At 34.7% G+C, this 12,472-nt stretch overlaps 1 protein-coding gene across 3 annotated transcripts in view; it reads left to right on the forward strand.

Moving 5' to 3' along the window:
- Window positions 1-12,472, forward strand: part of COL24A1 (collagen type XXIV alpha 1 chain) — a 404,401-nt gene that overhangs the window by 130,737 nt on the left and 261,192 nt on the right. For all 3 annotated transcript variants that reach the window (XM_003805298.6, XM_034934180.3, XM_055116591.2), the window contains 5 exons: window positions 3,714-3,767; window positions 3,844-3,888; window positions 4,130-4,183; window positions 4,432-4,485; window positions 9,505-9,558. In XM_003805298.6, coding sequence (XP_003805346.4) covers window positions 3,714-3,767; window positions 3,844-3,888; window positions 4,130-4,183; window positions 4,432-4,485; window positions 9,505-9,558 — 261 coding nt within the window. The remainder of the gene's footprint in view (window positions 1-3,713; window positions 3,768-3,843; window positions 3,889-4,129; window positions 4,184-4,431; window positions 4,486-9,504; window positions 9,559-12,472) is intronic.

Below are 12,472 nucleotides of genomic sequence, written 5' to 3' on the forward strand. Positions count from 1 at the left end.
TCTTTATAGCAGCAACCATTCTCTGCAGTACCAGTTTACTGTAATAGCCAGTTCTCATACCACTGTGAAGAAATATCTGAGACTGGGTAATTTATAAAGGAAAGAGATTTAATTGACTCACAGTTCTGCATTGCTGGGGTGACCTCAGGAAACTTACAGTCATGTTGGAAGGCAAAGGAGAAGCAGGCATTTCTTCACAGGGTGGCAGGACAGAGTGAGTGCAACAAGGGAAATGCCAGATGCTTATAAAACCATCAGATTTCATGAGCCTCACTCACTATCATGAGAATAGCATGGGGGAATCCTCCCCAATGATCTGATTATGTCCACCTGGTCCTGCCTTTGACATGTGGGGATTATGGAGACTACAATTCAGATGAAATTTTGGGTGGGGACACACCCAAACCATATCAGATAGTAAGAGTCATCTTTGTAGTCCTCATCTCTTCTAAACTGATATAGATGGTCCTTTCTACTTTTCAAAGTAGTTTTATATACATATCTTATTTGCTCCTCAATGAGTTGTAAAGTAGATAAAGCAGGTATTGTTACTTCCATTTTACATTCATTACTTTTTAAAATTAAAACAATGTGAGCACCTACTAAATAGCTGAACTAACTGCTAGGCCTAATAATATGAACAAGTTAAAATTCCTATTTTTGGCAACATTACAATCTAATGGCATAGAAGGAAAAATAAGTAGTGTCATATACTGTGATTACTGCTATAATTGATTAAATGTAAAACCACTGAGAAAGGAGCAATTTGTGTTATCTCAGAAAGTCAGAGTAGGCTTCACAAAGGAGATATTTTTGGAGCTATATCTTGAAGATTGTATATGAATGGGGTGGGGTGAAAGGGGGAAAAGCTTTCTTTAGGTACAAAAATGCTGTGTTCAAATACACAGAAGATGGGGGAAAATGAATGTTTGGGACTGGAAAGAGGAGTAGTGGGATTGTAGCATAAGAAGTAAGGGCTTGGGAGCAGAATGGAAGGAATTGAGGTTTTGAAAGTAATTGGGAAGGATTATGAAGAACCTTTATATTGCGTAGTAAACAACTTGTCTGCTTGCCCGGAGCAGCAGCCTCTGCTTTATCTCTCAGATGTTCCCTTCCAGCAGGTATAGTTTCTGATAAGAGATGCTATTGCTTTATGTAAATTATTTTTTCCATGCAGTTGGTTGTCATTGTTATATGCTTTCTTAGACTAGTGACAATGTGTATCACGTGTGAGTATGATGGGTGTGATTTAAAAGCACCATGTGGAATTCACAGTCCTTTCTACAGTATACCATATGAACCCTTATTAATTGGCCAGTGACTGCTCTTTTTAATACAAATAACTTATCCTTTGGGTCTCTCTATTTCTTTGACTTAACTCAGAAGTTCTTAGAGGAGCTGTGTGGGAGGCTCCTCTGTCTCTGATGCCATATCCCAAACACCCTCAACAAGGCTCCCACGCATGAAAGTATTTCTTCTGTCCCATGTTCTTATGGAAGATGAGCTGGTAGGTAGGGAATGCTGAAGGACTTTCAGGTTACCTTTGTAGAACTGAGAACTGAGTTGCTTTCAGAAGGCTATAGTTTCTCAGGACTAGGATTTCCACTCAATTTGTGACATGCTGTTTCTTGGAAATTTCAATTCCATAGTATTCAATTTTACTTTATAGTTCTTTATTTTTCTAAGTTCATTATAATATATTTTTCATATCTCCCAATACTTACTGTTATGTGATTTTTCATGTAGAGTCACTGAAAAGTAAAATAGGATATTATATATACAAAGTACATTCATCTGAAGATGCTAGTAATATACTTACTGAAAAAAGTTAAGAATATTATTTTATCTATGAAGAAAACAAAAGGACACAAAGAAAGATTTGTGTGTGTGTTTGTTAAGATAGTCCTTTCCATACTTACTTAGATTACTTTCGCATAATTTCCAAACAGAGATATTTTTGTATTTTTCTAACCTATCATAAGTTTTAAAGCTATGAACTTTGAATAAACTAGCCACTGTAATCATAAGCACAAGTTTTCCTATTGACATAATTTGAAATTACAAGCATCATGTATTAATATTGCATATCTATTAAGTTGGAAAGTATTACCCTTTGCCTCTAACGGTGTTATATATTTCAGGATTAAACATGTTAGAAATAATTTATCTTAGCTGTATTTCACAGGCTTTAAGACTCATCCGTATGATGTCTTATTTTCCATTCTGAAATTTGTATTATATAAATGTAGACAATTAGAAATGCTGTTATGTTAGGATATTGAGCTCTAGAAATCACCATTTCAAATTAATCCCTTCAGTATTCATTCTACACTTTATTTCAGAACCATTATCTGCCAGTTATTATGTTGGGTCTGGGAAATAAAAAAAATGAATGAAACGTGTTTCCGCTGTCACAAAATGCACAGACTAGGAAGGCAGAAAAAAAAAGTACAGTGCCATGTACTAAGTAGTGTAGTAGAAGTGCATTCTAGTACTGGTAACTGTCTTGTCAAAGGTTCTGAGCATTTGGTAAGGGAGAGCATGTTCAGAAAATGAAAGACAGTCCACTGCAGCTAGAATGGAGGATTTCGGGGAGGGAGAAGTAAAGTGGAAGGGAAATGAGGACAATGGAAGGAAAGGAGACTGGAAAGTTTGATGGAAGCCTAATAGAGAGGGCCTAGGATGCTATCCTAAGAAATTAGAATTCTAACTACAAGAGGTAACATTCTTAGCATTTCACAAATGCAACTTTAAGAGTTCCTTAATATTTAGAAACTAAAAAGAGAAGTTTGAACGAACTTGGATTTCCATTATAAAGAGTAGTAAGGAAGCCAGGCAAAGAAAGGTCGTGAGAAAAAGAAGAAAAATGAGACCTCAGTGACACAGAAATTATAACTGATCCCAAACCACCAAGAAGTGCCATTTTGTTTTTCAAATTTTTCTTTCATACCCTTATGTTGCTATTGCCCTTTGTCTTCTAAGATGACATATTGAAGTTTTTTCTAAGTCTCTTGCTTGCAGGAGATAATACTGGTAATGTTTCTGAAGAATTAGAGCATTAAATTGAGAACCTTGATGTTAGAGATTATGTCTTTTTTCTCTTTTTTTCTTCAACAGTGTCTCGTACATATTATGCTTAGTAAATATTAAATGATGAATAAACGAGATAAGCCCAGAAGAGTAGAGCTTTTTGTTTGCCTCTGAGTTTATCCCTGAAATTATGATAAATTTTCTCATTCTGCAAATTTGAAATTTTAAAATCAAATCATTAGGATGTCTGGCACATAGTAACTGCTCAAAAAATATTTGCTGAATAAGTGGGTGAAATAAAACTCTAAGACAATCAAATGAAGTATCTGTTGACTAGTTCCTGGGAACATGGCACTAAAATATTTTTTAAAGGTCTCATCTAGTTGGAGAAATATTGCAAGATGAATGTCATGGACAGTATTATAGGAGCTCAAAGGAGGAAAGAATCTCTGTGGACTAGACAAATATGAAAAGGTTTCAGAAAAATGATGGACTTCACTAAAGTTTGAAATATTGGTATGATTTATAAATGTGGAGAGGAAAATAAGTTGTTGAAGAACAAGGCACGTGTAGGAGCTTAGTGAGTTGGCTGTTTTGGGTTCATTAACTTATTAATTCTGCCACATTTTCTTTCTAATCCTAATGAATGCTTAATGATGCATTTCTTCCTTACTGTTTTCCAGGGCAGTGTTGGCCCTGTGGGACCAATTGGACCTGCTGGAATCCCTGGCCCAATGGTATGGTTCTATTTGTATAATGGATATTTCCCTTTAATCTGTCTATGATATCACAAAATGTCACCTTTTTTTGTAGGGCCTTTCAGGGAATAAAGGACTACCTGGAATCAAAGGTGATAAGGTGATTTAAATATTAATATTATAAAAATAATTTTTATCACATTTGTCTTTTACTTTTCAGTCAACACAATTTATGAAATATTTTGTTTTTATGGAGTCTAATTTGTAGTATCAATTATATTAGTTTTCCTCAGAAGTAAGAAAAATAGAGAAATTATTCTTCTACAATGAATATTTGCTTTCTTATAATATTGCCATGTTTGTGATACATAAGTATCTTTGCATGAAATTGTGCTTTCCAGGGTGAACAAGGCACAGCAGGAGAGCTAGGAGAACCCGGGTATCCTGGAGACAAGGTAATGTTTATACCATTAATTTTATGTAAATATGAAAAAGTGTAAATTCAAAAGAAAGAACTGCTTATTATTTTATCCATGTATTGTGTTAGAATGTGGTATCAATATGGTTTTAAGTTCTTGTTTGAAACTTTTGTCTCAATATTTTAGCATACTTTATGAAATTTTTTAGCAGTTTGTAAATAGTGGTATGTCTGCCTTTTGTGGTATAATAACTTTCTCTTCTGTCTGTTATTCTCTTCTTTTAGGGTGCTGTTGGTTTACCAGGACCACCAGGGATGAGAGGAAAGCCAGGGCCTTCAGTAGGTTTGAACTTTTGCTTTGCTCTTTGTAATTGACAGAGTGCATGCCATGGCATGAGTCTCGACACTGTTGATCTAAGTAGGGTATAAGCCTACTGAGCGTTTGTCTCCTTAGTTTTAGAATATAGCAAATCCCTCAGGTATGCAGTTCACATTCCATAGACTTTTGGACTTCCCTCTACTCCCAACCCTAGGCCAAAGCCAAGTTTCTGAGAGTCCTAAAGATCTTGGTCATATTATTCTACTGAATAATTTAATATAGACAATATTTAAATTAAAACAATAGGCTTTGAAGCCAGAAAATATAAAGCACCTTAAATAATATTTTAACTTTTCAAAATATCAATTTTATTAAGGAAACAGTCTGAAGAAAAGGTAGCATGTTTGCACTCTCTTGTGGACCAAAATATTCTAAATCCTTATTTTTTTTCCTAACCCTTGGACATCGATTAGATGAAAGAAAAAGATACCTTATATTGCTGTTAACATAAAACTCAAAAAATTATAAATCTAAAATTACTTAATAATTAAAGCTATTTAAATAAAATGGTTAAAACTTGAGAAAATATATTTCTAAATATTAAAAATCATAATTATTGTAGCTAACATTTGCTGAGTATCTACACAATACCAGGCAGTATTCTAAGGACTATACATCTAAATTAATCTTCACAACAATCCTACAAAGTTGGTACTATTATTATTCCTATTTTTTATATTAAGAAAATTGAGACACAGTGTTAGAAAACATCTAAGGTCACCTGGGTGGCCACCTACTTAGTAGGTGACCATTCAGAAAAACCTAGGCAATCAGGTATGTCAGAGCTCATGCGTTTAGCTACTGTGCCATACTGTTTTAGGGTTTAATATTTTAAGATGGTTTTAGGAGTTTAATATTGATTACAACTCTGTGAAGGTAAAGGTGATTACAGATAGAAAAAATTAGATATAGGATTCAATTCTATGAAAAAGGTAGAGATGATTATACATACAAAAAATACATATAGGATTATAATTTATTAATGTCACATTAAAATATGCATTAAAAATAATTGTGTTATGTTCCTGAGCAGTTCATTGTGTTCCCTCTAACTCTACCCTTCCATCTCAGGATTGTTTATTTTTTTTATCTCAGGAAGCAGTATTAAATTATAGAACTTTACCCCATTCTTTGTGACTTCTAACAGTGACAGTATTTTATATACATCTCTTAGGAATTATTTAACCCAAAGAACAATTTTTGGCATCTATTCGATGAAATGTTAGTGGTGACCTTTGCTTATACTAGTTCTTTGCCCTGGGCTTATTGCCATAAGGGCTTAACCTAATAAGCCGTGTACCCTCCCTTGTACCCTTGAGTTGAATCTCAGAAACTCTAGAGTGCATAAATTGGATCATGAGACTAGGTCATGAAGCTAACAAACAACTTCTGTTTTTCAAGGATGGTTCTAAACCATATAAAGACGCTCTGATATTTGCAGTGATTGGCAAAATAAGATACTTTTTACATATTCTTTTTTTAAAATAATGTGACAGTTTTCTAGCGCTTGACCAAATAGGATGAAATGATACAATACATGCTCTAAGGGCACTATTAACTAGTAAATAATATAAGTACTTTTTGTGCTTTACAATTAATTTTTTGAGAAAACTAGAGTCAAGTATCGTGCTTACACAAGGCAAACCATTTTAGTATTCCTTACTCTTTGATTAAATTTATATTTATAACATGTTGATGGGAGTAAAAAAATCATTGGCTAGAGAGACAAAGACCTGGATTCTGGTCCCAGCTCTGGCACTTAACCTACTGGCTATCACCTTGGGTATTTAACCACCATGGTACCAGCTTCTCATGTTTAAAATGAAAGTTAGGGCCACGTGCGGTGGCTCACGCCTGTAATCCCAGCACTTTGGGCAGCTGAGGTGGGTGGATCACGAGGTCAGGAGTTCGAGATCACCCTGACCAACATGGTGAAACCCTGTCTCTACTAAAAATACAAAAATTACCCAGGCATAGTGGCAGGCGCCTGTAGTCCCAGCTCCTCAGGAGGCTGAGGCAGGAGAATCGCTTGAATCCGGGAGGCAGAGGTTGCAGTAAGTCAAGATTGTGCCCCTGGACTCCAGCTTGAGCGACAGAGTGAGACTCCATCTCAAAAAAAAAAAAAGAAAGAAAGAAAAAAGAAAGTTTAGGCCATATCATATGTAAGGTTCCTTATAGTCCTGTGATTATGATGTTTTTCTCTTTTAGACATAGTACTTACTAATATTCCTCCTAGTGTAAGCTAAAGAAAAGGCAGAGAGCCTATTTCACCTTTAACACATTATCTTAAAGCCCTTAGTATTTTTTTCCTGAAAGAAGTCACAATAAATGCTAATGATGTTCTTTTAGGGCAGGGAGCAAGACACAGTGAGAGTGTCTCATTTACTTACTCATTTTACACCTTTCTGCACTGTTCTAATAAAGAAAATTAATGTCAGCAGGAATTACTTTGGTAGGGAGATAATTGATTTTTTTTATTTGTTTTATCAAACTTTTGAAAACTACTTTGGGCCGAAGATAAGATAAGCATTCATGAATTAAAATTAGTGAGATAGCCTTGTATTTTGTCTCTTGTTTTATTTATTACTTGTTTGTATCTTTTTGTTTTAATTAAAAAAAAATATTTTTAGAGACAGGGCCTCCCTCTGTTGCTCAGGATAGAGTGTAATGGCGCCATCACAGCTCACTGCAGTCTCCAACTCTTGGGGTCAAGTGGTCCTTCCACCTCAGCCTCTCAAGTAGCAAGGACTGCAGGTGCCCACCACCATACCCAGCTAATTAAAAAAAAAAATTGTAGAAACCAGGTCTTGCTTTGTTGCCCAGGTTAGTCTTAAACTCCTGGCCTCAAGCAATCCTCTTACCTCAGCCTCCTAGAGTGTAGGATTATAGGTGTGAGCCACTGCACCTGGCTGTATATATTATTAATAGAAAAACTGTAGGTGTTTGACCAGGAAACCTTTCCTTCTTATAGAAGGAGACACTTGTTTGATGAAAAGTTGCTTATGCAGAATCAGTTATTATATTAAGAAACAAACTCCCACATTCAATTATATAAGTTAATGCCTATCTAAAATATTTGTTTACTGTCGTGGAAAGAATGCCAACATCATAAGGATGTCTTCCCTATTTTATAGATCCTACTTTTAATTTTCTGTTACCTAAGAGGTTGGTGTTACTAACTAATATTGTTTCCAAGTAGATCTAAGTTGTAACATGAAATAATATTTTCAAGATATAAGAAGGAATGTCCTGATTTGGAAAGTTGTTACAGTTCTTGAATAGGGAAGCTTTTGCTCTACAAGTATTTTTTAAAAAATAGAGAAAACTACCACTCTGAGGTTGTTCGTAAATACACTTTCCTTTAGACCAAGAAAACAAACACAATTGTTATGCCCTATCCATTTTTTAGCTAGGGATTTTTGTCATTTGTAGAGGTTTATTTAATATTAGTTATCTATAAGTTACTTAAAATGTCAGCTTTTATAAAGAAAAATTGACATTCATAGGAAATTTGCAATCAAAGTTTTACAAAACAGAATTATTCTGAAGATCAAATAAAATCATTACACAATTTCTGTTTTTAAATATCTGATTGTCAATCAGCTTTTCTGAAAACAAAGCCCTAGGGTATTGCTATTTTATCCTCACTGCTTAGAAATTTAGCTTTGTGGTTGGATTTTGCCACTAGAGGGCTCCAATGAGAGCCCCTCGCCCCTATCTCTATCTCTTTAAAGAGAGATGCTTGTCATTTTAAGAACTTCAGTATACTGATTCTGATGGATCACAGATTTTGTTTTTGTTTATTTGGAAAGGGAAACTTAAATGAGCCTTTCCATAATATTTCACTGCCTTTCTCTGGATTTGATTGCAGTAGTTTATGGTGTCCTGTTTTATGTCCAGATACCTCAGCACTGAGAATGAATTAAGTGCATATTGGAAACTGTGCTTTAGGTTTTGGAAAATGGGCAATCCCGTATTGTAACTTGCAAGTTTAGGTGATCTGAGGCTTATTTAAATTAAATTTGAAGCTCATATAGAAACTTAATATGACAGAAATAATGAATGCAATAGTTTTTCTTATGAAAATGGATATATCAGACTACTGTCCTCCCTTTCCAAACTTTCATCTCTTGAGAGCATTGCTAGCCTTCTCTAGTTTCAGGCTTTATACCTACTTCTCTCTCCTGTCACTTTCTCCTTTAACCCTGATTTCACATCTTTATCATGAATGTCAGAAACTAGCTTCAGAGATACGGAAACTGAATCCTTAAAACTTCAATTAAAGGATGAAAACAGTCTAGGAATTCTATGTGTGAGCCAGGAAAGCAGAAAGGGTGTGAAGAGAAGGAATAATGATTGTAAAATTGGTTGACATTTAATGAGTACTTCATATGTCAGACATTGTGCTTAGCACTTTACATATATTATCTAATTTAACTCTCCAATGACTCTTTGAGAATGTTAGTACTATAATTATTATTTCTATTTTATTGATGAGAAAACTGAGGCTTAGAGAGGTTAAGCAACAAGGATTTCAATCCAGGTGAGTCTTAATTACTAATTCAGGCCACTTACAGTATCAAAGGAGAGAGGAATTTTCAGAGACAGCCCTGGGACTGTGGTTATTTACAAAAGCAGTTTCTCCTCTAGAATTCCCTATCTTGTTGAGTCCAGCTTTATTGTCTTATCTCTGTGAAACACATATAAACACACAATTTGTTTCTTGATTTGAGCACTTGACTCATTAATTTGTTTGTATCACTTAACACTTGAGTGAATGTATATTAAACCCATAAACATCTTATTTAAAAACTTTTACAGTAATGATGGTTACAAATTTTTCTAAAAAGTCATTACAACCTTGTTTGACATGATAATATAATGACTGACTGCTATTTGTTTACCATATGCCTGTTTCTTCTTTTAATTGTGTTTATTACGTTAATGTTTATACTTTGATCCTCCCCCCGCCATTTTAGGGCCAAACAGGTGACCCAGGACTCCAAGGACCATCTGGCCCTCCAGGACCAGAGGTAAAATATTGGTGGAAAGTTAATAAATTTGAAACAAAATGGTGGAAATTAAACTTGTTTGATAAAACATGTTTCAACATAGCAGGCTTAAGAAAGATCCTCTTTAAAGTTTAGATCTCCGTAAATAGTTTGGACTACATTTTTTCTGTTATGTCACGAGGTATGCAACAGGGATCCTAGGGAAACAGAAAAGTGCATTAGCCACATTTTCACACTGATTAGGATCACAGCTGATTTATTTGTTCTGCACAGCTATTAATAACAAGTACTTGAGACTTGGAACCAAATTTCAGGAAAGAAACTCCACTGAATTATTAATGCAAAATGTTTCCAATTATTGCTATATCCATATATCATTTAAATCTCATACAGTATTCTAAAATAAATACAATTAAGTCTGTAGTACATATATCAAATTTGTTTGTATATACTTTAAAATTTTTGACTTTGGTTTAATGGTTATACGGTGGCCTTCTTTTCTAAAAGTCTATAAGGAACATAAGCTTCTGAGATAAAACATTTGGATTTTAAAAAATCCTACTATGAGTCAGACCTATGAGTCAAAGATATACTACATGGAGATGAAACTTCTGAAGCTCACTCTAGTTTCAAAAATATATGCCCATATTGATATGTGTGTGCCTGTGTGTGCCTACACACACACACATACACACAAGCACACACATATCAGTGTACATACATATTTAATTTAGAGTCATAGATTCAGCAGAAGGCTGAGAAAATAATTGGCATCAGAATAAATAAGTTAGAGCAATAATGTCATAGTGTCAGAGTAGTAGGCAGAGTTTCTAAGACTACTGCTGTACTGATGCTGTCTCCCTCTCTTTGTAAACCATAAGATCTACTTCTTACTTCACAGCTGTCCTTCAAGGTTGGCTGATTTCTTTAGAAAATGCCTATTCTTACTTACTGTATGATTTCAAAACACATTGGGTATTGATCATTCAAAAATCTAAAAAGCAGGCTGGGCATGGTGCAATCCCAGCACTTTGGGAGGCTGATGTGAGAGGATCGCCTTGAGTCCAGGAGTTCTAGACCAGCCCTAGCAACATAGTGAGACCCCGTTGCTAAAAAAAAAAAAGAAAAAATGTTTTAAAAGTTAGTCAGGCATGGTGGCTCACACCTGTAGTCCCAGCTACTCGGGAGGCTGAGGTAGGATGATCACTTGAGCCTGGGGTGGCACCACTGCACTTCAGCCTGGGTGACAAAGTGAGACCCCGTCTCCAAAAAAAAAAAAAAAAAAGAAAAAATAGAGTCTTCAAAACTTCATTGTAGCTAGTTTTACCAATAGAGAGGTAATAGGAAGTAAAATACAGTAGTATATTGATCTCAGCATTCTGATAGGAAGGAAATTGAGTAATTAAAACTTCAGATTAGTATAAGCTTCTCCATATGAGCCTACAATTTTTATTTAAATCATTTTTAATGAAAGCTTTCCTGGAATGAATAGTATTTACTGCCTTGTCATACTGAGGATACAGAATCTATTTTAATTTTCATTATCTTTAAAGGTTATTATTATGACTGTATTGCCCTATTATTACTGCAGTTACAGGTGATATGTACACTAGAAATGGCTATGTTACCTCCTTGCTATAAGTATGGTTTTGAGTCATTTTTCTTCTTTCTCATAAAGCTTGGTTAAAGGATGCATGCGCCATGTTTTCACTTACTACTTGGTGTTCTAAAGATGTTTATTTATTTCTCTCTTCCCTTTAAAATTTCATAATATCCATCAACACTGAAAACATTATCTCATTATCTCTGATTTTAGCACCACTAATATAAGGTCCTGAGCCCCAGCATTTTCAGAGTACCAATCCTTCCTCTTCACCTGTATTAAGTTTTTTCATGGGGCTAAAAATGTAACCTGTACTCTGTCAAGAACTGATGCTAGATTGTTTTGGGAAATGGGGCCTAATTCAAGGAGCATAACTTTTTCTTGATCATAAAAATATAGTACATAGGCAACTATATGTGAGACAACACTTTTATCCAAATCCTTGTCAACATTAGGCTTTTAATAAACTTGCAGGTCCAAGAATTTTATATAGTATATTTGGTAGCAAACCAAGCCTGAAAACTTTCTGCTTGTATAGTGGATGAATTTTTCTCAGGTAAAGGGTCTTATGCATTGTGCTAAATTCAGACTTTATCCTGTATGCATTAACCAAAGATATTTAGGCAAGAGAAAGGAATTATCAGAGTTGTGCTTTATGCAAAGCAGCAGGGGGAAGGATAAAAGAGAAGAAGGGAAGGAGGAGTGCCAAGGAGATGAACTAAAGGTTATTTAGAAGGATGGTGCCGCAGAGCAGGGGATTGATGATGAGGTCCTGTGACAATAGAAAGGAAAGGATAGCTCAAAGAGAGAACTAGAAAATATAATTCACAACACATAAAACAGTTCATTCCAATTGTAAGAGAGAGGAATAAAAGGCAATTTTAACACTTTTTGCTTGAAAAGTTGGGTAGAATGTGGATCATCATTCCAAAAATAGAAAATAAAAGAGGAAAAGGAGGAGGAGGAGAAGGAAGAGATTCAGAGTGGCAGGAAATAATGTTTTGGCTTTGAATCTGTTAGGGTTGAAAGGCCTTTAGGAGAAATAGAAAATTAGTCTAATAAGAGTCTTAAAACTGTAGGCCTAAAGCTCAGAAAAGTAGACTAGAGATACATATTTATATAATCATCTGCATAAAGGTATTAGATGAAGCAATGTAACAGATGAATTAAAACAAAATTTAAAAATACTACACCTGGAAACTCACCCCTAGAAGTCTACAGTCTTTGTCTACAGTGCAGTTAAGTTTTAAGTTGATAATAAAAAGTCAGTAAAATAAATTTTGGTAACTGAAAAATACATTCCTTAGTAACTTATGGTCTGGAGAGAAGAAA

The sequence above is a fragment of the Pan paniscus genome, chromosome 1 (assembly GCF_029289425.2).
Source record: "Pan paniscus chromosome 1, NHGRI_mPanPan1-v2.0_pri, whole genome shotgun sequence".
Classification (NCBI taxonomy): Eukaryota; Metazoa; Chordata; class Mammalia; order Primates; family Hominidae; genus Pan; species Pan paniscus.